This window comes from Hevea brasiliensis, chromosome 11 (genome assembly GCF_030052815.1).
Source record: "Hevea brasiliensis isolate MT/VB/25A 57/8 chromosome 11, ASM3005281v1, whole genome shotgun sequence".
Lineage (NCBI taxonomy): Eukaryota > Viridiplantae > Streptophyta > Magnoliopsida > Malpighiales > Euphorbiaceae > Hevea > Hevea brasiliensis.
The window spans coordinates 27,557,789-27,584,425 of record NC_079503.1 but is presented as its reverse complement, the minus strand read 5'-3'; the positions used below and the strand labels follow the sequence as shown (position 1 = coordinate 27,584,425).

The following is a 26,637-nucleotide window of genomic DNA, read 5'->3' as shown; positions in this document are numbered from 1 at the left end:
TTAAATTATATAAAAAATATTAAAAATAATTTTAATAAAAAGTGAAATATTAAAATTTAAATTAAATATAAAAAAAATTAATTTCTATTGAATTTGTTCATAATACCAGTATTTAGCTGGTGATAATATAGAGGAAGTGGACATAGGAGTTAAAAAAAAACAAAGATATTCATTTCCACATATAGAATAATTAAAGAACATATAATTAATTACTGTAAAGAAATAAAATACGTACATTAGGAGGTATAGGTTCTTGTGTTGTGTTTTGATATCCTTGTGATGGTGGAATAATGACTCTACGAATGCCACCAACTTTCATTGATTTTACAGCAACTTCAATCCCTGAAATAACCTGCATGTCGTTTTATATATATATATATATATATATATATCATTAGCACATGGTTTCCATCTTGATTTTCTTTAAGGATAACTTTAAAAATATATCTTGTAATTTTGTGTATTGACATTTAAGGAATATTATTTTTTTCACTGAAACAGTATCTTAAGATTTACTTTGTTTCAATGTTCCATTCCTCTCAACGGGATACAACATGGCAAGATGTGTTCTAGTACAATGTATGTCGCTTGCCATGCCAACTTAGGCATTGTAACAGAATAAAGGCATATTTGAAATTGTTGTTAATAAAAACATTTTTTTAAATATGTTAGTTTGATGGTATTAAAAATTAAATTAAAATTAAATTTTATATGCTATTGTCATAAAAGCTTCAAAATAACAGCACAATTTTTTTTTTCAATTATATCTAAAATATTTTTTTTTTAAAAGCACTTTTTTTATCAAGAACCTCAATGACAAACAAGGTCTAATCCTGTTAGAATTAAGTGCAGCCTGGTATATTAATATATCGTATTAGATAGTATTGTAATTGTATTATATGGTATGATTTTTATTATTAACATATTTGAAAATTTGGTGTAGTACAAAATGATTTAATAATCTTTTCTTATTTGGTTATATTGTATGATATGGCAAAATAAATATTAAGATTACTAAAATGGCCTTGACCAAAGATGAGAGGATAGAAAAGGGTATTTAAAGATAAGACAATAAGATATAATTGAAATTTTATAGCTTGTGCAAAGATAAATGAGAATACAAAAGATAGCTTATGGGCCAAATCATATTAGTGGTTTGGCCAAAAGATAGCTCGCCCACAAATGATTTGGCTGAAAGATAATTCGGTCAAACATTGTTTGGCCACATATGGTTCAGCTAGAAGATAGTTCGGCCACACATTATTCAGCCATAAATAGTTTGACCAAAAGATAGTTCGGCCATATATAGTTCAGCTAGAAGATAACTCGAGCACATATTATTCGCCATATACGGTTCAACTAGAATATGGTTTGGCCACATATGGTTTAACCACATATTGTTCTGCCGCACATGTCTTGGCTAGAAAATACTTTGGTCTCACATTATTCTGCCACATATGGTTTGTCAGAAGATGATTCGGCCAAACAAATGGCTTATCTAGAATAGATGGCTCCTTAGCCATATTGCCAATCTAGAATAGATGGCTCCTCAGCCACATTACATTAGAATAGATAGTCCATTAGTTACATTGTTTATCAAGATAGATTGCTCATTTGCCACATTGCTTATCCAATAGATGGCTCATCATTAGGGATGGCAATAGGCCAGGTTTTTATGGGTACCTGATCCGATGAACCATAATAGGATGAATTTAGATAGTATATAATCGGGTTTGAGACGGGTTCAGATTGTAGTAATAATATCTATGATAGGTTCGAATCGAATTTGGGTTTTGCATATTGGATATCCGTTACCCAAACCCGTTTATATAAATACTTAATTAAATATAAAATATATATTTTTCTATACTAATATTGATAAATTTTTATATATTCTATTTTAAATAAAATATAATTTAAATATTTTATAGAATTATTAAATTTTTAAAATATAAATTATTAATAAAAAATAATTTTTATATAGATTATTTATTAAAATATATAAAATTAAACAGGTTTAGGTATCTTCGGGTAATAATAATTGGGTTTGGGATGGATTCAGATAGTTGAGAATAAATTTTAAATGGATTTGGGATAAATTTGAGTTTTGAGAATATTAATTAAGTTTTTGTTCGAGTTAAGTGATTTTCACGGTTACCTACTTGTTACCATCCCCACCCATTATTCACATCATCCATATACACGACTTTTCCAAAAATAGAAGAATCTTAGTAAAAAATGACAATCCCTATTTTTATGGGATTTCAATCCTATCTTTAAAAAAAATAACCTAAATAGGAACTAACCCACCATGTAATGCCTATATAAAGGCATCACATCTTTCATGTCTTTCTCTCTTTTCAATCTTACACATTTCTTCCATACAAATTATAAATTGAGCATCGAAGGAAACATTCCCAATGGACCTCTTACCCATTTATTCTTTATTTTGGAGGTCCATATTCGCAATAAATTTCCATAGATTGCATCACCATCCCAATTCAACAAATTAAAGAGTTAAAAAGAAATCATCATTTTCCAACCCAAAATTATTCTTTTCTTAAAAAATAATCTTCTCAAACAATAAGAAAAATCATACCATACAAACCATCATCCAAAAGGGATAAATCTCTTAGTAACATTTATATCTTGTTAATGCGCAAAACTTTAAAATACATTTTTGAAATTTGCCATTTTCTTATTACTCCACGTCTTTCAAATTTCTTGTTACTCTAATTGTTAGTAGTATGCCCTAGAGCATATCATTTAGTATGTATCTTGTACATGTTTTATTAATAAAAAGACATTTTCACTTTTCTTTTTACATAATGAATTTATGTCTAATAGAAAAGGTCCATTGATAGTTTGTTAGAAATTCTATTCTTAAGTTGTTAAGAATATGAGTGATAGTATTTCTAGCATAAAGTATCATAAATTGGTTCACAATTGAGGATACTTCACAATAAGGACATGACTTATCTAGAAATATTGTAATCATGTTTGTTCTTAAGTTATTTATATGAGACGTAAATAAGATGGAATGATGAGTCTCATACCATATAACAAGCATGATAGGCACTTATGCATGATAAGTAGCCCGAACCAGTGACACTAATGATAAGCACGTGGAGTTTACTCTTGTCAATGCATTGTCATAAATCATATCAGTGCATATAATCTTTAGACCTGAGATAACACAATTATCTTATATATAGGTGGTTTGAGTTTATACTGCTTTCATACTTGTACTGTGTATGGGTATATGGACATGTGTTGGCTCCTACTAGTTATATATGGAGGTAGGTGTTGATCAAGATGAAATCTGTTACTCTAAGTAAATAGGGATAAAATCCTATGTTCATTTAATTGTTCTTGATATTTCAAGTTCCTAGCCAGGACAGATAGATTTGATCAGAAAAGAGTTTCTGATGAGAAAATCTTTTTAATCAAGAATTGGAATTAAAAAAGAACATAATATTCATAGCAAATGGGGTTTGATATAAACCATGACTCCAGCTTGAATTGGGATTTTGTAACAGAGAGATTCTAGTGCATGGTAACATATGATTATAGGTTCACTTAAAGGTATTCCTTGTAACTGATTGGGTGGCCATGGCATGATATGCTAGGTGTCAACCATAGTCTATGAGATGCCTAAAATGATTTAGAAAAATCATTTATGGTAAGAAAAAGTTCTGATGATATTAAGAGTTGATATCATATCTCATTGCCAATTAGTGATGAGCCTAGTGAGTCACATACATACACAAGTAATCACTAAGTTAAATATGATTTAATTGATTAATTAAAGAGTTTAATTGATTAATTAAATAGGTTTGGTTTGCAATAAGATTGCAAAGTCTCTAGCATGATTTGAAACCAAATCTAGGTTATTGGATGTATAGTATAAGTTAAATTTATATTTAAAGTATTTAAATATGAATTTAATTGTGAGAAACTAATTGATAGAGATAAATTAATTAATTTATATTTGATATAAATTGATTAGAAGATGAGAAATAATTATTTTAGATTGAGAACTCAAAATTAAAACACAAGGGTAATTTGGTCATTTCACAGGGTGACATGTGGCATCATAAGATGGTGACACATGGCAGCATATAAGCTTGCCAGTTATCTTTCAGTCATGTAAGATGATCAAAGTCAAAATTAAATATAGTTTTGACACTTGGCTTAATGTGATTAGGTCAATTAAAATTAAAATGCAATCAGGTGATGACATGTGGCAAGGGTTTTAAGTGATGACCTAATTATAAAAGGAACAAGGAAGAAAAATAGCCAACATTCTCATTTTCTCAAAAAGGTGCCACCACCTCTATGCTCCTCTCTTCTCTTCATTTTCTCTCATCAATTCAAAGAGAAATCAATTGTTTTCTTTGAATTAAAATTGCTAGAAATTATTTGTAGTGTCCTATACATATCTACAACCTCTCTAAAGGCAAATGCCTAATTTCTAATTGGTTAGCAATGCTTGAGAAGCTGGTTTAGGGACTGCCATTGGTGATCTTAGTGTGGACAAGTTAGAGGGACAACTCATGTGGTCCTAGGTGCTTCACAAAGATACCAATTACATCTACAGTGCATCAAAAGGTTAGTGCACATATTATTCTTTTAATCTAGGGTTCTAATGAATTAATTTGTTAATTCAAAAATCTTAAATGGAAAATGTAGATCCTAATACATATTAAAAGTGTTTTAATATGCAATTGAACATTGAAATCAATTAGGCACATAATGGATGTGGCATGATGCATGAAATCCTAGAAGAAAATTTTTGAATTCAATGTTCTAATCTAAAAATTTTCATGCTTCCGCTCTTTCAATTGGTATCAAGGCCACTATATTTGCCTTTTAGATTATTTAATATGAGATTTAATTGTGTGATTTAATCAATTTGGATTGATTCATTGTTGTTTGGTTTAACCATATGTGGCGGCATGGTTCTAAACACCTCAATGGTGTGCATGGTTTAGCACCTTAATGGTGCATATGGCTTGGGTTAGTTTTGGGCTTCATGATGAAATTGTTGTATGACCTAAGGTCCATAGTTAGGCCCATACTTAATTAAATTGTTTAATTAAGAATTTTAATCGCACAATTAAATTTTGATTCAATTGTTTGAGTGAGATTCAAATCTGAATTTTTAAATTTATTTTGAATGAGATTCAAATCTGAATTTTTAAATTTGTTTTGAATGAGATTCAAATCTGAATTTTTAAATTTGTTTTGAATGAGATTCAAATATGAATTTTTAAATTTGTTTGAATGAGATTCAAATATGAATTTTAAAATTTGTTTTGAATAAGATTCAAATATGAATTTTTAAATTTGGTTAAATGAGATTCAAATATGAATTTTTTAGTTGAATATGAGATATTCAATTTAATTTTAGTATGTATGTTTTATTTAATTGTTAAATGGTAATATGCATGATGGATGATCATGGATAATAAAAGACCAATGCGATTGGATTTATTTCTTTTATTTTTTTTTGTTGTAAAATAATTAATTTTATTTTGGTGGCATTGTATTATAATTGTTGTAGTATTTTTGGGTAGTAATTTCATTTATTTGAGGACTTTAAAGTCCATGTTCTTGTAAATTTGCCTTAGTATGCCAAGGATTACTATGTAATTGGATTGTAAGAAGATCAAGGAGGTCAAGACCATTGGTGGGACCAGTGGGAGGAATTCAAGATCAAGTGTTGATTATGTACTCCTTCAGCAACTCTTGTAATATGAATGAATGAAATGCACCTAGGAATGCCCTTATTTAATTCTTGGTGGCTTAGAATTGAATCCCTTAGAAAGTCTATGATCATACCATATTTATTGTTTATCCATGTATGTATGAGATGTATGGGAATGTATGCAAGTATATGATATATGCATGTTAATTGGATAATGTGCAAAGTGAGACTATAATAGTAATTAAGCCAACCACTAAATCTTCTAAACAAATGATTAAGTTGGAAATGATATAATTAAAGTAAATTATATAATGGGCCCTCCATTGAGGCATATATTTTAAGAAATTTTAAATACTAGCATATGGTGCAATTAATTTAAGAGATTTTCTTAAGAATAATTATTAAGCATGAGATGTTGTAAATATGTAAATGGTTTGGTGGCCAATAATGGATGTGCCTAAGGATATTAAAATTATTTGAATGTTATGTTTACTTGCTCAATGGGATCAACTTAACTAATGCAAGATAAGTCAATAATGGATGTGCTTGAGATTTTGAGCATTAGGGGCTAGGTAAAAGGATTGAACCTCACATGAGATGTGATGGGCAAGAAGTTGCTCACTTACAGTTTATTGTAATTCCAATAATGGATGTGCCTGAGGATGATCAGTAAGACTATAAAAATTCAATCACCCACTAGAAATCTATCCAACTAGAATTTTCATTTCCTACTTTGGAAGTGTAGGATTTGCTAAGTTAGTAGGAGGACCAATTTGATTAAAAGACCATAATCATTTTGGTTAATTACATGATACATTTACTAATTAATCTGGTTATTTTCTGTAGTTAATTTTCTGATAATAATGAGTACACAACAACCACCACCATCTAATATCCTTGCGAGCATACTTGACCATAATAAGTTGACGGGACCTAATCTTTCTGATTGGCTAAGAAATTTAAAACTTGTCCTGAACTTATAATGTATTGGATATGTTCTAGACTCAAAGGTTCCTGGTCCCTTATCTCCAAAGGCGACTCAAGAGGAACATGTTACTTTGGACAAGTGGAAGGAGCATGATATGAAAGCCAAGTGTTACATGCTTGCTTCTATGAGTAATGAGTTATAGAAGCAACATGAAAACATGAAATATGCAAGTGAGATCCTCCTTCACCTGCAAGAGTTGTATGGTGAAAACAGCAGGAATGCTAAGTATGAGATATCTAAACAGCTATTTCGCATGAGGATGTCTGAGGGACAGAATGTTAGGGATCATGTCTATAAGATGATTCGGCTAATTGAGCAGCTTGAACATCTTGACTTTCACATGGATTTCTAACTACAGATGGATTTAATCCTTCAGTCCCTTCCTGAGTCATTTGGAAATTTTGTGACAAATTTTCATATGACTAAGCAAGAATATACCTTGGCTGGTTTACTTAACATGCTGGTTATTGCCCAAAAGAATATACCGGGTAATAAAGAAAAAGAGGTAGCTTTGATTGCATCTTCTTCTGCTGGAAAGTCTAATAAGAAGAAGGGCAATAAGAAAGAGAAACCTCAAATTCCTAGTCCTTCCAAGAAGATAGCTAAATAGAAAGGGAAGACCAAAGCTGATGGAGGCAAAAGAAAGTGTTTCCATTGCCAGAAGGATGGGCACTGGAAAAGGAACTGCCCAGAGTATCTTCCTTCTTTGAAGGACAAGAAGGATACACCTTCAGAAGGTATGTCTATATGTTGTTATTTAGATGCTGATGATGCTCATAGTTGATCTACAGCTTGAGTTTTAGATACTGGTGCCAGTTCTCACATTTCTTATGATATGCAGAAATTAGCAAGCAGTAGCAGCTTGCGTTCTTGAGATGTTAGACTTTGGATTGGTGATGGCTCAACTGTTGAAGCTTTAGCCATAGGATCTAAATCTTTTTACATGTCTGGACATGTTTTGTGTTTGAATAATATTTTATATGTACCTGATGCTTAAAAAACGTCATTTTTATATCTAGTTTGACTAAAAATGGCTATGAATTTCAGCTCACAGATGATGTTTGTAATATTTATTTTAGAAATAAATATGTTGGCTCAGGTTATATTCATGATGGTCTTTATTATTTGGATAATAATGATAAACACAAAATGAATGCAAGCAATCTAAAAAAATGCAATGCCATGGCGAAAATCAACTCAAGTTCAAAATATATTTGGCACTTAAGATTAGGACATGTTGCAGAAGATAGGATTGCAAAACTAGAGAAAATGGGGATTTTATCCTCATTAGGTTCTGAGCCTACTCCAGCTTGTGAATCATGCCTTCAGGGCAAAATGACTAGATCACCCTTTGTTGGACAAAGACTAAGAGCTAAAAATATTTTGGAGCTAATACATAGTGATGTATGTGGTCCATTTAAAGAAATGGATAGAGGTAGTTTTCATTACTTTATTACCTTTACTGATGATAAATTAAGGTTTGGGTATTTGTATTTGATGAAATACAAACATGAATCCTTTGAAAAGTTTAAAGAATTTAAATTTGAAGTAGAAAGTCAAACAGGAAAAAGTATTAAAGCTTTTCGATCAGATCGTAGAGATGAATACTTAAGTACTGAATTTAATGAATACTTTAAAAAGCATGGCAATGTTTCCCAGCTGACTCCTCCAGGAACGCCACAGCTGAATGGTGTATCTGAAAGGAGAAATCGTACCCTATTAGATATGGTACGTAGTATAATGAGCTATACTGATTTGTCAATCTCCTTTTGGGGATTTGCATTAGAATCAACTTTGTATATTCTAAATAGGATTCTATCAAATTTAGTTTCTTCCACACCTTATGAGATATGGCATGGAAGAAAACCAAGTCTTAAGCATGTTAAGATTTGGGGTTGTCCAGCTTATATCAAAAAGCTGAACACTGATAAATTGGAAACCAGATCAGAAAATGGTCAATTTATTGGATATCCAAAAGAGAGTTTTGGATATTATTTTTATTTGCCGACATCACAAAAGATTGTGGTAAGCAGAGATGCCACTTTTCTTGAATAATAGTTTATTCAAGAAGGAGTCAAAGGAAGGCAAATAGAATTAGAATTGGAGAATTCTGATCAACCAACAAATCAAATGGATATAGATTCATCTAGTCAACCTACACCTACTGATGAAACATCTACAGTTATTCCTCGCAGATCAACTGGGATATCTCACCCACCAGTGAGATATGGTTTTCTTCATGAAGATGAACAAGAGTTATTTACTCATGAAAAAGTAGATCATGGAGATGATCCACTTACCTGTGAAGAAAGCTATATCAGATATAAACTCTTCAAAATGGATTGATGCTATGAAATCCGAAATTGATTCCATGTATAAGAATCAAGTTTGGGATCTTATTGACCCACCTGAAGGTATTGTACCTATAGGGAATAAATGGGTTTTCACGAAGCAAATTAGTTCTGATGGAAAAGTAGAGACCTGTAAAGCAAGGCTAGTAGTGAAAGGGTTTCACCAAAGGCAAGGAATCAATTATTAGGAGACTTTCTCGCCTGTTACCATGCTTAAATCAATTAGGATTCTATTAGCAATAGCTGCATACTATGATTATGAGATTTGGCAGATGGATGTCAAAATAGCTTTTCTCAATGGATACATTGAAGAAAATATTTTCATGGAACAACCTAGGGGTTTTGAATCCCAAGATGGTTCCAAAGTATGCAAGCTGAAGTGATCCATTTATGGGTTGAAACAAGCTTCGAGGAGTTAGAACATCCATTTTAATGAAACCATTAAGTCATTTGGTTTTATCAAAAATGAGGATGAGCCACAATAAGATGGTTAGTGATAGTGCTATCACTTTCCTTGTTTTATATGTGGATGACATTTTATTGATGGGTAATGACATAGGTATGTTAACAGTTGTAAAGGTATGATTGTCAAATACGTTCTCCATGAAAGACTTAGGGGAGGCAACCTATATTCTTGGGATTCGCATCTATAGAGATAGAGTGAAAAGAATAATTGTTTATCCCAAAGTTTATACTTGGAAAAGGTGTTAAAGAGGTTTAACATGTTTGATTCCAAGAGAGGATTATTACCAATGAGACATGGTATCCACCTTTCTAAAGAGTTGTCTCCAAAGACACCTGAAAAAAGAGATAAAATGGCCAGGATTTCATATGCTTCAGCTATTAGAAGTATGATATATGTAATGTTGTGTACTAGGCCGGATATCGCATATGCTATTAGTTTGACTAGCAGGTTTCAATCCAATCTAGGTTTGAAACACTGGATAGCTGTCAAGAATATCCTTAAGTACTTGAGAAGAACTAAGGATTTACTCTTGATATATAGAGGTAGTGACTTACAATTGGATGGTTACACTGATTCTTATTTCCAATCAGATATCGATGATATAAAGTCTACCTCTGGGTATGTGTTCATTTGTAGTGGAGGTGCAGTCAGTTGGAAGAGTTTCAAATAGAGTACGACTGCAGATTTCACTACAGAGGTTGAATATATTACTGCATCAGATGCTGCAAAGGAAGCTGTTTGGATAAAGAAGTTCGTGACAAAACTTACAGTAGTTCCTTCTATTGAGTCAGCAATTCCACTCCACTGTGACAACAATGGAGCAGTCATATAGGCTAAGGAACCCCAGTCTCACTAGAAATCCAAACATATAGAAAGTCACTACCACATTATCAGAGAGATAGTTAGGCGAGGCGATGTAGCTATGCAGAAAATAGCATGAGCTGAAAATCCAGCTGATCCATTCACTAAGCCTATGTCACAAGCTCAGCTAGACCGACATCTTGAAAAGATGGGTCTAAGATATTGTAATGAATGACTCTAGTGCTAGTGGGAGATTGTTAGTAGTATGTCATAGAGCATATCATTTAGTATGCATCTTGTACATATTTTATTAATAAAAAGGCATTTTCACTTTTCCTTTTACATAATGTATTTATGTGTAATAGAAAATGTCCATTGATATTTTATTAGAAATTCTATTCTTAAGTTGTTAAGAATATGAGTAACAGTATCTCTAGCATAAAGTATCATAAATTAGTTCACAATTAAGGATACTTCACAATAAGGACATGACTTATCCAAAAAGATTGTAATCATGTTTATTCATAAGTTATTTATATGAGATGCCTAAAATGATTTAGAGAAATTATTTATGATAAGAAAAAGTTTTGATGATATTAAGAGTTGATATCATATCTCATTGCCAATTAGTGATAAGCCTAGTGAGTCACACACATACACAAGTAATCACCAAGTTAAATGTGATTTAATTGATTAATTAAAGAGTTTAATTGATTAATTAAATAGGTTTAGTTTGCAATAAGATTGCAAAGTCCCTAGCATGACTTGAAATCAAATATAGGTTATTGAATGTATAGTATAAGTTAAATTTATATTTAAAGTGTTTAAATATAAATTTAATTATGAGAAATTAATTAATAGAGATAAATTAATTAATTTATATTTGATATAAATTAATTAGAAGAGGAGAAATAATTATTTTGGGTTAAAAACTCAAAATTAAAACACAAGAGTAATTTAGTCATTTCACAAGATGACATGTGGCACCATGAGATGGTGACACATGGCACCATATAAGCTTGTCATTTGTCTTCCAATCATGTGAGATGATCAAAGTCAAAATTAAATCTAGTTTTGACACTTGGCTTAATGTGATTAGGTCAATTAAAATTAAGATGCAATCAGGTAATGACATATGACAAGGGTTTTAAATGATGACCTAATTATAAAAGGGTAGAAAGAAAAATAGCCAACATTCATATCTTCTCAAAAAGGTGCCGCCACCTCTATGCTCCTCTCTTCTCTTCATATTCTCTCATCACTTCAAAGAGAAATCAATTGTTTTCTTTGAATTAAAATTGCTAGAAATTATTTCTAGTGTCTTATACATATCTACAATCTCTTTAAAGGCAAATCCCTAATTTCTAATTGGTTGGCAAGGCTTGAGAAGCTAGTTTAGGGACTGCCATTGTCGATCTTGGTGTAGACAAGCTAGAGGGACAACTCTTGGGGTCCTAGGTGCTTCACAAAGGCACCAATTACATCTACAGTGCATCAAAAGGTTAGTGCACATATTATTCTTTTAATCTAGGGTTCTAATAAATTAATTTATTAATTCAAAAATCTTAAATGACAAATGTAGATCATAACATATATTAAAAGTGTTTTAATATGCAATTGAACATTGAAATCAATTAGGCACATAATGGATGTGGCATGATGCATGAAACCCTAGAAGAAATTTTTTGAATTTAATATTCTAATCAAACAATTTTCATGCTTATGCTCCTTCACTAATTAATTTCAATTGTTCCTTAATTTTTAAAGTTTATATCCAACTTATTTGTATTTATTATTTCATATCTTTCCTATTTATTTAGGCGCACAAATTATTTTGTTAAAAATGAAAAAGTTTTTTTTTTTTAAGAAAAAAGAACATATTAGAGCTATCCATAGCTAAAAGATTTTATTGAAGGAAGAAATTTAACTTATTTATTTCTTATATTTAATAGAGTTAATTTAAAAATTCAACATATACCGTAATTTTTAAAATTTACTATATACTAAAATTTGTTACAATAACAATTTCAATTTCAATATTGTAAAAATTTTAGATAATTTTAATAAATTTTAATAAAATATATTATACGTAGAAATATATTATTACTTGCGAAATTGAAAAAAAAAAGTAAAACTTTAAAAATTATATTAAAATAATTAAATTTTTATGCAAATTAGTGATATTTTAAAATAAATTTCTTTCAATCAAAACTATGATTAAAATTTATAATATTAACGTATTTTAACATAAATACAATTTGGCTTCATTTAGATATCAATAAAAATTTAATGTTTATTGAGCTTTATTTTTTTTTTTAATTACATAAAATAGAGCAAACGTAATTTTTTAGGGCGTGTAAGGAGCTGAAATTAAAAAGTTTGATTTTATACAGTAAAAAGTCCATTTTAATTTTATTTGGACATCCCACAAAAGTAGAGTGACTTATTTTAGCTTTGTTCCATCAAGTAATAGCCTAGAAATAAATTCAACTTATAATAATAATAATAATAATAATAATAATAATAATAATAATAATAATAATAATAATAATAATAATAGCTCCTCACTCTCAATTATGGAAAAAAAAAAAAACAATAATTTCGTGTTTCTGCAATCAATCAACAATAATGAAATGGCACAAATTAGATATAAGAACAGCGTGAAAAGAACTTACTTTCCCTGACCCAAGAACGAAAACGAAAGGAATTGGTTCATTAGTATCATCTTTGTGATCATATGTCGAATCAAATCGCCATCCTTGCTTTGCCGCCAATCTACCATAGTAATGTATTGCAACCTGTGCATTGAAGATTCAAAGTAATAAGAAAAATAGGATATAAAAAAAAAAAAGAATTAAAAGAGACAGAAGCATCATAGGTGACGGGTGGAGAGGGGACCTGATCGCCATCAAGGGGTACTTCGCCAGAACCAATGCGAAGATCCAAGGCCTTCACTCCACCGGAATCTGGGATCTCCAAAAGCTCATTTCTTGAAGAAGCAGCAGCTGAGAATGGGATAGGGATTGTAGATATCGAAAAAGCTGCGCATATTGAAATGAGTGTTGCATTAGATAAAAGTCGTCTTCTCGTTGCTTGAAGTGGTTCAGGAGATGATGGTGATGCTGGCAAGGGGACCGCACGATAGTGGGTTGCTTGAATAGAGACTGTGGGTGCGAAGTAATTCAGTGCCATGGCCTTATCTCTCTCTGTGAATGAACGGAAGAAAAGCGGTTGAGTAGATGATGGTTATCCTGGCAAGCAAGAGCATCGCACGATCATGGGTTGCATGAATGGAGACTGTGGACGAGAAGTACTTCAGTGCCATGGTCTTATCCCTTTTGGTGAATCATGAATGAACGGACCAAATGACGCCGTCTCTGAGAATCGAACGCACCACCACATGTTTATAACCATGCCGTACAATCTACTGGCTGAGGAAAGACGGCGGAGTCAAACTAACGGACAGAATTTGTGCGAAAATTCAAATTCTCAATATTTTAATAATATAATTTACTATTATTTTTTATATTTTAAAATTATATTAAAATTTTATTAATATTAAAAATTTTAACTAATTATGTTAAACGAAAATTAGATTTTATTAAAATTTTGAATATTGGCTTTTCTGCGTAGTGATAAGGAATATAAATGAAAATGGACATAGATAATTTTACTTTTATTACTTTATATTTTGGGGCACTGTATTTTTTTAATTTAATATCAATAATTATTTATATCTATAAAATATATAAATATGTGAAGAGAGGGAGAATATTAATTTTACCTAAATTATCTCTCATTATTTATAGTATTTATAATAATTTTTTTAATTATTTAGTTTAATTTTAAAATTTATATAAATTTAAAATTTATATAACTAAAAATTTGATTATCTATATAATTTTAAAGCATATGTAAATCTAAAATTCTTAACCTTATTTATATTTAAAAATCTTATTTATATTTAAATTCTACTCAATTAAATTTTTATTATAATATAATTTAAAATAAAATTTTATAAAAATACTTTCATCATTTATATTATTAACAAAAATAAAAAATATTTTATTCTTATATATAACCTTTTTAATGAATTTTAATGGATTTTTATCTTTAAATATTATATATATATATATATATATATATATATATATATATATATATATATATATATATATATATATATATATATATATATATATATATATATATATATATAACCTTTTTAATGAATTTTAATAGATTTTTATCTCTATCTTAATTATAATTATTTATGAAAAAAATTTAATGCATGTAAAAAAATAAAAAAAAATAATTTTTTTAATTAAACATATGATTTCTTTTATTTTTAAAAATTTTTTAAATTTAATTGCTCGTAAGTTCATTGAAAAATATTTCATATAAAATAAATTTATATTTTTAATCATAGATATATTTCTAAAATTCTTAATTATTACATTAATATATAAGTTACTACATTTATTGATAAGCTTTGTGTATATATATATATATATATGCAACAATGGAAAATATTATAGAAAAATATTTAATTATAATATGTAATATACAAGAAAATTATATGAATTTAAAATTTTTAAATAATATATAATTGCATACATAAAATAAATTATATATAAGAGAAAAAAATTTAAATAAATAAATATATATTATTTAAAAATTGAGTTTAATTATAAAATTAATGTAATTAATAGGATGACTAGAATTTATAATACTATTTTTTTATTTAAAAATATTAAATTATTAAAAATTTAAAAAATATTAATGTGTGAACATATAAAAAGAATATAATAATTTTTTTAATACTATAATCTTACCTTAACTTGACAAATAGTGAATATATATAAAAGGAACTAAGATTCATACTTTAAATATAAAATTATTATTTTAATTTTATAAATTTATATTTAAATATAAATAAAAGTTGATATTTAATATAAAAAGAGTTTAATTTTTATATGAATATAAGCATTATATCATTTAATATAATTTTTATTTTTTTAGATTTAACAACCTTTTTTATTGAAATTTGACGTAACTTTTTTTATTGAAATTTGACGATTACTTTTAAAAAAGTGATTATGAGAATTTTAATTTAAAAATATGTTATAAGTCAGTTGACGTAGTATTTTACTGTAAATCGAATAATTATTTATACATTTTTTATTATAATCATTGCAATCGAAAATAATAATATACTATATTAACATAGATTTTTTATTTTTTATATACAAAAATTTTAATTATTAATTTATTAATGTTAATATATTTGTCAATCTTATTTTAAAGTTTTTCTCTATGTCATAAGACAATATGAAATTATCTAAAACATTATATATTAAATAAAAATTAATAATATTGATATTCATTTATATGTGTATTCACAATTAGCTTTAATGAATAAAATTAAAAATTGAATCGAAAATAACTACAAATAAAAAGATCAACATTATATAAAATTATATCAAATTGAATTTATTTTATTATTATATATATAAACTTTTAAATATGATAAAAAAAAATTTAAAATTTCATGTTGATTATATATGTTTTAAAAGTTAAAAAATATTAAAAGTTAATTAGTTTTGATAGATCCAATACTTTATTATTTAAGAAGTTTAACACGAAAGTATATGAACCAACAAAATAACAAAGAGTTAAATTTATATATTTATAAAACACTAATTATAAAATTATATTATAATAATTTTATCATAATAAATTTTACTTATATAATTTTTTATTTTCATTAATATATTTTTATTTTTATTAATTTAATCTAAAAATTATAAGTACATATATAATATACATGTCATGAAAAATAAAAAATTATTATATTATCATAACAATAATAATAATCATTATATTATATTAAAAATTAATAAAAAATTTTATATAAAAATATTAAATTATGAATATATGCGATGAGTGCAGAAAACGTACAATTCATATTTAAAAAAAAAAGTAGTTAAAATAAAATTATTAAACTACATTATCTAATATTAACAATTAAATTTATAATTAAAAAAAATTAAAATGAAATTTGAAGTTTAATTAGACCTCATCGAATAAAACTTTTTTTTTTATAAGAAAAATGGTCCAAAGGCAAAACAAAACAGAGAAAACTATAGCATTATATCTCTTGAATAACTAACTCCACAGGAATCATGAAGAAGCCATGGAAGTAGCTCCATTGGAGGAATAAACAAATTATGAGATCCAAAAGAGAAACCAGTAGCATTATTGGCCAATCAATCAGTAGCAAAGTTTGATTCTCTGTAGACATGAGATAAATGAACAACCCAGCTACCTTTGAATAAAGAGCAAGCATATTGACCTAGGAACTGAAAGGGAAGGCAGGATGTCACTTTGCCCCAATAACATGGAAACTACAATCTTATTATCACTTTCCACCTCTAGATGGCTTACACCAAGATCTATAGCCAATTTCATACCTTCCTAAAGAGCCCAAACCTCAGCTGCTATCGCTGAACATTTACCAACATTTGCCACAAACCCACCACATCAGTTGCCATTGGAAACACGAACCAGCCCACCCGCTGATGCCTCCCCAGAACTCGGCCCCCGAGCACCATCAGAAATTGAGCTTAAAGAAGCCTACAAGAGGAGGTCGTCAACTAATAAGAACTGAACGTGTAGGACCCGAAGACTGATTATTCCCTTCAACTTTTCTTATCACTTCACAGAAGCCCTTAGCTCGACAAACAATACCATGAGTTAAAGAAGATGAATCCTGAAACTTCCCAGCGAACAGGATTTGGTTTCACCTGTTCCAAATTTGCCAGCAAGCCACCCTAAAGAGAATACTCCAATCTACTCTGAAATTTGTAGAATCACGCCTACGAATATTAAGCTCTATCCAATTCTCAAATGACAGGCGTGTATAAAAAAAATCGGATTGAAAATCATACGGGACAAGTTTGATCCACCTCCACTTAGTTTGGGCACAATCATGCAATACATGAAACTTATCTTCCACACATAACAGGCACACACTGCAAATGTTCGAAGGCGACAAATGTCTGCGATACCTCTCATCATTTGTTAATAATCGTTCATGAACTGTTAACCAAAGAAATGTCCTGATCCGTTGAGGGCCCTTCCAAAGCCAAAACACATTCCAAAGCACATTCGTTGGCTCAGAAGCAATACCAATCAAACGATTGTATGCGGGCTTGAGAAGCAATTGGCGGGGGAATGCCAGCAATTAGACAAATGATAGATCGAGGTAGATAAGTTTCCAAAACAACCCACTCCGCTCACCCAACTCAGTGACATAACTAATCTTACTTTAAAATGAAATTTCAAATATTTTATATTTTTAAATTTCAAAAATTTTATATATACGAAAGAAGATAAATTAAAATGAAATTTCAAATATTTATATTTTTAAATAAAATTATTTTTTCAATTATGTAAAGTGTTAATTAATGGTGGACACATTTGTCAAATTTATAGTTTGAATACTTTACGATATGTATGCTTATAATGAAAAAATGTAAGGTAAAATGAAATTTTAAACTCAATTATGTCTTATCTAATAAAGTTAATTTCATCTTTTAAATGAAATTTCAAACATTTTATATTTTTAAATAAAATTATTATTTTTTAAGTATGCTAAGTATTAACTAATGGTGGATACAATTGTTAAATTTTGATTAATAGTTTTTTGGTTTTTAGCTTTATATATATATATATATATATATATATATGAAGGGGAAACATTTGGATATCCAAAAACACCTTTTATTATTCTATTATTTGTAAAAATATCAAAATCATATTTATAGGGACAGATAAACAATTCGTTATCAATAATGTATATCAGTGACAATAACTTGTCGCTAATTCATATAACTTTGTCACTAATACCATTTAGCGACAAAAAGATACGTTCATAATAATTTTAGCAATTAGAGGCTTTCTATATATTATCTTCGCAAATAACTTTAAGATAAAAGAATTGTTGCTGAATCTCTAATTGTGTCAATTTCTACTATATATTATATCATCGCTAATAATTTTTAGTGACAAAATATATATCGCTAAATACCTATTAATTTCAATTTCTTATATTACAATAATTAATGTAAACTAAAATTTAAATGTTATTTAATAATAATTCTACTTATACTAGAAAAACATATTATAATTCTTAATATAGTAATTCTATAATTTTAATCCTATAAGTATTATTAATTTATTAAAATTATTTAATTTATTTTAATGAAGTTAACAAAAAAAATTTAACACTGAATATTACTCTACTAGTTTATTTTTTAATTATTTTAAATATTTACAAATTTATAATGTTAAATTTTATTTTAACTTTTGAATAAAACATATTTTAATTTTATATATATATAACTTAATTTATTTTTAATATTAAGTGAATATAATTAAAATTATCTTTCATTTTTCTAGCTTTTAAAAATAATTTTAGCTTCTAAATATATTAAATCATCTTATAATTCTTAATTATATAACTAAATCACACGTTAGTCATATAATATACTTTTTAATTCTTAATTATATATGTATCTTTTAGTTAAGGACTACATGATTAAGAAATATGTAAAAGATAATATAACATTTTATGAAGGAATATATTTTTTATATTAATATCATTATTTTAATGTTAATATTATTATTTTTATTGTTGTTTTCATATTAAACATTTAATATTGTTTTTCCTATTTTAAATGAACACTAGAATGTTGCATTTTTAGGGGTAATAATCAAGATTTGAAATGAAATTAGAACCAAAATAGAACTAAAAGTAGAACCGGAATTGTATTGAAATTGCTTAGAACTCAACCGAAACCAAAATCAAAGTTTGGTTCCAAGTCTAGTGCTTAAAAGTCAAAGAACCAAAGGTTTGGTTTTAGTTATGGTTCTTAGCTAGAACCATACCAAATCTAGAACCGACCATTGCTAGATGTGATGATGGAGTTCAAGCTGGGTGTGCCAGCTGGAATGAGTTACAGTTTAATCAAGTCCTTTATTGAACATCAATCTCCTTTAACAGTTCCATCAGGAATAATGGACCAAGATGTGGTGCTAGTAAAACTCCTATAGTGGGCACCTTATGAAAGATAAGATGGCCATCCATAAGCCTTGTAGGCTCAATGGTGACCAAATCACAACTCCACCAACCTTGCTTATTGTCAAGCAAGACTCTTGTTAAGGGAGGAGGCAATGAAGCCTAGCAAAAGTGAAAGGACAAGAGTGATGAAGAAAATAATGGAAAGAAAGAAAGCAAAGGAGATGATCAACATCCACCAAGTTCTAATGACAGGATTCACAAGGTATGCGAGAATTCCAGTGAAACCTAGGGTTTCATGGACTGGTGGATATGATGGTAAGAGCCTTGAGTGTGTTTTAAATGTTATGTTAGAAGATTAGAGTGTTAGAGTTACAAGTTTAAAGGATGGAGTTTCTTTTGGGGATATCGAAAGTCACTATTGCATCACTTCCATAAATGGGCTAGGACAGACAAAAATTTGGGTGAAACTCTCCAATTTTCTCTGTCTAGGTATGCTTGACACCCCAAATTTTAGTTCCCTTCATATTTTCTCTTTTTGGGTAAATCTTGATCAAATTAAGTGATTCTTTTATGCTAGAGTTAAGTGGGAGTAATGTCACACCCTACTCCCCTGTAAGATGTAACATGATCCCGTAGTACACCTAATGAATTACCGTACTTCGCCTACCGATAACCCATTAGATATACTACAAGGGATTTTAAAACAATTTTCGTGAAATTTAAATCATCGATTAAAATCTGGTGTTATAAAATTTTTTCAAAATTTCGGCAAAGTGCCGGCTGTATTTTGAGAAAACAGTTCTTCAATCCTGTAAAAGAAAATGCTCCCAATATGTTTTCTCAAATACAACTTCAATAACTTCATTTGAACCCATAATTCAAATCTCAATAATCAAATCAATCTCCTCATAAAAGAAACATTTCATTGATTACAAGACTCAAAATTAATATTACAAAACTATTCAGATAAATGAAATCCCAAATTTATATTTACAATAATTTACATTTAATTACATACCAAAATATTTTACAAGAGTTTTTATACAACTGCTCAAATAATTTAGATACATATTATTACATGCATACATCAAAACTTATGTACATGGGTATACCTATAATATAGCTGGAGCTGATTTGAAAGTGTCTTCAAAGAAATTTACTCACTGCTCTATGCTCTTCTTACCTGCGACAGCATACAAAGCTATCGCTGAGTGGTGAACTCAGTGGTGCACAACTATAATTTAAAACATAGTACATTATACCTTGACAAAATTTACAATAAATAATTTGGAAATCTGAATACTCATCAAATTCCAAAACTCAAAATATTCATTGCCAATAATGTAAATCATTTGTATAAAATGACTTTGATCACGAAATTCAATTTATCAAATCATGACTAACCATTTAAGGTAGTTCCAACAAAATAAATTATACATAAATCATAACTGAAATCATAATTCTTTACTGTTCAAAAACATTATGTGTCTCAAAATTCATGTTGTATCTCAAAAACCATGCTGTATCTCAAAAACTATGCTGTATCTCAAAAATCATTCTTTATCTCACTAACTATGCAAGACTAATCCGAAAGGGCCATATTCGATGTGATTCTAACTCCCTATGGTTTGGAGGTCGAATCAGATTCTAACTCCCTATGGTCGGGGAGGTCGAATCATCGTGCACAGTACCAACACAATAATGAATCTTCCGCAAGGGCCATAACGATAAAATAAACTTAGATCTAACCTTAAATCAGAGGAAAATCTAAGCCTGTGCACGTACCATGGTAATCAAAACACAACTAACTCCATTGTCTTCTCAACAAATGAGAAAGACGGGTAATAACCTAGTCAAGCATCTATAGTGAGATATAAAATAATATCACAATCTTTTTAGTGAGCATAAGTCGCAATATAATTCGATTCAAAGTCAATTCCAATATCCAATAATTTTTAATGCTCATCACAATTCAAATCATAAATTTGCATTTTTCCATGAAAATTATCATCATAATTCAAAACATGTTCTATCACAATTTTCCAAAACATAATTTATTCAATCCATAACAATGCTTAATACTTGTGGAAATACCATTTCACAAAGCTAAATTCATACATACTATAACAATTTCAATAATCATTGAATTAAATCCAATGCTTGTTAAACATAATACATAAGAAAAGTATGTCATTTAATCATATGAAATATTCAAACAAAATCAGTTAAAAACTAGTTGTGCACAAACCTCTGATAACTGTTTCTTGGCTCTGACTCAGTGTTTCCTTCCCCTTCCCTGAGTCTTTGCTAACTGAGAAACACAATTTGAAGTGTTTCAGTACTCATTTAAACTGTCCCTAACGATAATACTTGATAATTAATTCACTGAATTCTATTATTTGCTTGGTCAACCTAATACGTCGACCCTCGGTGCATTCTAGGTAATTTAGGTTTTAATGTTGCTAATATGTCACATTCGATAGTCTTTTAGGGTTGGTACATGTTACCAAGTTCATTTCCATGTATCTTGTATTTTCTTGTAATTTGCTGGATTCTGGGATACTAGTTTGACCTAACCGGACGACCTAGTTCCCTCGGTTTTCGGGTTTCGGTCAAAACTACAAACATGTAGATCTATTTCTTATTGCACGCGAGGCAAAATTTCAGGTCATTCTGAGTTATGTAGACCAAGTTATGGTCATTTTACTATTGCTGGTCAACTTGCACTAAAATTAGTCACTTTAGGTCATTTTAGGTTCGGCCAGTTTTTGGACCCGAAATTGTGCAAGCTGTTTGACTTGCTTATGGTCATTTCTGGGCTTCTGTGTCTTCATAAGAATTGTAGATATGGGTCTTAACTATTCATGGTTAAAATTTCAGGTCAATTGAACCTGTTTTGAGTGAGTTATGGCCTAAACACTAACTGCTGCCCAAATGGTCAATTTTCAGGCCTCATTTGCACTTAATTCGGATTTGGTCATTTTTCAAGCTACCTTGCAAGCAGAATTTTGGCAATCTTCCTTCATGAAAGTTGGTAAATTTTATGCCTAGTTTCACCTCCAATTGGTCTCATACCAATTGGAGCCACACACTTAAAGTTATAGGCCTAAAACACAAACTGTCTTATTAAAATTCTTGCATACACATCATGCATCACTTTTAACACTCACCAAACTTAACCTTCAAACCAATGCTGGTTGTACCACAACCTGAACATAATTTATAACATATTATAGGTCATTTTGGTAGCTTACAATTACATTCAATGTGCACCAACAAGTGCAGAATTTGTCCAACTCAATTTACAACAATTCAATCATCAATTCATGCCCATTTACATATCCAACTTCACACCATCATACATGCACTCAAACTACCATAACAACTAACACATTTTAACATTATTATTCCATAAACCAAGCATTAATTTCATCATTCCTCAAGAGTTAGCAAACTGCCACAATGGTACACTTACATTCCATTACTTTCCAAGCTTTAAATTTCATTTTACACTTACATATACTAAGTATACATCACCCAAACAATTTCCTACACAATATACATTTAATCAATCATTTAATTCACCATTTATAAGCACAATTAAACTGCCTTCAAGGTGCTTCCATGGCTGCCAAAAGTGCACATTTCTATTCAACATCAAAACTCAAAAATTTCTCCATAAATCAAACACCCATAACATCCTTACAAACTTTAATTAAATAATAATAAAAAACACAAACTTACCACTTTGGAAATTCTTCAAAACCTCACCAAAACTTCTCTTTCTTGCTTCCTACATGCTGCCCATGATGTGTAGGCCAAGTTTAATGAAGATACTTGCATGGAATCATGGCTTGATCAATGGTGCACGGAGCTCGTGCATGGAGCTCTTGCATGGATGACAATGGAGGAATTTGGAGAAATTGGAATTCGGCCATGCATGTGTGTTTTGAAGGAAATGGAAATGGGAGTGGATAAAATCTGTCCACTTATGCTTTATTTAACCCCATAGTGCTCCACTCACCATAAGTTAATTAATTAAATAATCAAGTTTTCATTTTCCCACATTAAGCTTCTCATTTTTGTTATTTACATTAGGTACCACTAATTTAATTTTTCATGATATTTTACAAATATAATATCATTTATTTTTAATGGACATTTAGGTCAAAAGACAACTCGGCGTGTCAAATGACCACAATGCCCTATTCAGGTTGCATTCCCGATTTTTCGGTAACACCGGGTTTTGTCCGTTTTTCGATTTCCCACTTTTCTTTGTACTAATTAATTAATTTTTCTTTGATATTTCTAATGGCATTTATACTTCAATAAATATTTATTTGAGTCCTAAAAATATTTTTCAGGGTTCCCCGCGGTCCAGGGCTAGTCAACGGTCCACGCCGTGACTTCCCGATGCGGTCACCCATCGCTAGGGTTCTCGGCTCGCTTAACTTGGTTACATTTCTTTGCTATTATTTTTCCTTTATTTTTCTTGTATTTTCTTTTCTTGTATTTCATTATTTTATGTCTCCTCACTCATAACGAAGTGTAGTTCTAGGCATCCTAGCTGTCCGGACAACACTGGTCATTGGAACAGTAGAACGCACTACCGAACTTAGGGGTGTTGCAATTCTCCCCCCCTAAAAAAATTTCATCTTGAAATTTTACCTGGCATTAGTCTCTGAACAGCTATGGGTGCTGTCTCCTCATATCCTCTTCACGTTCCCAAGTAGCTTCCTGGCCTGAATGATGGTTCCACAGCACTTTAACCAGGTGTATCTGTTTATTCCTCAGCTGCTTCACCTCATAAGCCAGAATTTCTATGGGTTCTTCCTCATATGAGAGGTCTGGATTTTACCTCAATCTATTCAATTGATAGTACATGAGATGGGTCTGATCTGTACCTCCTTAACATGGACACATGGAAGACACTGTGTATCCTTGCTAACTCCGGAGGTAATGCCAACCGATATGCCAAAGGACCCACTCTTTCCAGAACCTCATATGGTCCGATGAAACGAGGACTCAGTTTATCCTTTCTGCCAAATCTCATAATCCTCTTCCAAGGAGAAACTTTGAGGAATACTTTATCACCCACTGCATATTCAATATCTCTTCTCTTCAGATCAACATAGGACTTCTGACGGTCTGATGCAGCCTTGAGTCTATCTTTGTTCAATCTGATCTTTTCCTCTGTCTGCTAAACAATTTCTGGCCTAATCATCTTCCTTTCACCAACTTCATCCCAACATAGGGGAGTTATGCACTTTCTGCCATACAAAGCCTCATATGGAGGCATCCCAATGCTTGATTGGTAGCTTTTGTTATAAGCAAACTCAATCAAAGGCAAGTGTGTATCCCAACTACCTTCAAACTCAATCACACAAGCCCGTAGCATATCCTCCAATATCTGAATAACCCTTTCAGGTTGGCCATCTGTCTGTGGGTGGAATGCTGTGCTGAAGTTCAATATAGTTCTTAGGGCTCTCTAAAGACTACCCCAGAATCTATAAGTGAACCTAGGATCTCTGTCAGATACAATCGATACTGGCACTCCATGCAATTTTACAATTTCATATATGTACAATCTGGCCAATCTTTCTAGGCTATAGTCCATTCGAACTGGCAAAAAGTGAGCAGACTTGGTTAGTCTATCAACTATAACCTATACTGCATCATGACTATTCTGTGTCCTCGGAAATCTCATCACAAAATCCATAGTTATCTGTTCCCTTACAATGTTTCATAGGGTGCCACTTGTATGCTAGCTTGACACTTATTAATGTATACAAATTCTGTTAGTGGGAGGTATCTGTCCCATCTTCCCTTGGATTCAAGGACACAAGTTCTCAGTATATTCTCGAGGGTTTATTACATTTTATAGGTTATTATTATCATTTCATTTCATTATTTATAGAAACTCAATGAGTTTCAAAATTTACCTGAATAACTTGTTTCGACTGTCCATCCGTCTGAGGATGATAAGTCGTACTGATATCTCTAAGCTTATAGCAATTACTATGGTACAGGTAGTTCACATTAATGTAACTGAGTCACTGACTCCAGCTACCTTACAAGTGTAGTCTTTTGATAGGCTAGTTCTGAAGTTTTAAATTTCTGACTAAAATTTTCACATTTATTTCCAGTAATAGTACTCTACTCGGGTGCAACTGTATCAATTTATAGTTACTTACAAATATTCTTAATTTATTATACCACGAGGAAGCACGTAGCTCTACACAATAATCCCATATCGGTACTATAATCTGTAGCTTACAATACAAATATCGAGAACATTATATAGTCACTACATTATAACCTCATGGACTAGGTTTTCTAACATCTTATCTTTCTCGAATCCACTAATATCCTAATCCGATTCTGATTCCAATATCCATTAATAATTACTAACAGTAACATCTTTGCCCTCATCTAGAGCAATTCTATTACTGTAACTTACTTTTAGGTTCTCTTGCCTTACATTAAGTAGGCTTGCCAATTAGCTTTATAATTTATAGTATGTTAGAAAATACTTTTAGCTAACAATTCTTCCAAAATTAATGTCAATCATACTTGTTATTGTAGTTTTGATCCTAAAAGACTAGTCACTAACGCATCAAAATTTATTCCCCTATAAAGGAATAGCAACAAAACATATAGTTCTGACACTAACACACAACTAAGTAGTGCTGGGATCAAATAATAACTAATTGTTTCTTTCAAAAATTAAGAACTTACCAGCAGCTACATCTGAAGTTTCTGCTCTTTCTCCTTGGCGCATAGTGGACGCTCTGATTGGTGCGCTACTATATTCGGGTTGATTCACTATGTTATAGTGGTGAGGAGTACCAACTTTATTTCTATCTCGACTCTGACTGACGGTCTGTGAACTTTGGAAAGCAGATCGAGGTGCTCTAGTACAATCTTTAGCAAAGTGTCCAAGTTTTCCACAATTGTAGCAGGCTCCAGAGGCCCTTCGACAAATACCTCCATGTAGCTTACGACAAACATGGCAGAAACGGGCAGAATAGGAACTTCTGGTTGTTCGACGACTAGATCTTGGTGTTCTCTGCCCTGATGATCCGCCTCTATCATATCTCTAAGCTCGGGGTTCCTCAAATTCTTTTCTCTTCCCCAAATTATTGCTCGAGCTCTGACCTGTAGATTTCTCCCTCTTCTCTATTTCACACTGCCCTTGTGGGGGTTGGGTTTGTACTTGAGTTTGAGCTGACAGAG

At 30.3% G+C, this 26,637-nt stretch overlaps 1 protein-coding gene across 3 annotated transcripts in view; it reads right to left on the bottom strand.

The window, feature by feature from the left end:
- LOC110656668 (peptidyl-prolyl cis-trans isomerase FKBP17-1, chloroplastic) overlaps positions 1-13,646 on the bottom strand; it is a 51,858-nt gene extending 38,212 nt beyond the window's left edge. The window contains exons 1-3 of one of the 3 annotated variants that reach the window (XM_021813546.2): positions 13,215-13,646; positions 12,992-13,114; positions 236-352 (exon numbers count right to left, since the gene is read on the bottom strand). In XM_021813546.2, coding sequence (XP_021669238.2) covers positions 236-352; positions 12,992-13,114; positions 13,215-13,508 — 534 coding nt within the window. In that variant the 5' untranslated portion in view covers positions 13,509-13,646. The remainder of the gene's footprint in view (positions 1-235; positions 353-12,991; positions 13,115-13,214) is intronic. The other 2 variants (XM_021813545.2, XM_021813547.2) reach the window with 2 other exon arrangements.
- Positions 13,647-26,637: the final 12,991 nt, after the last annotated feature.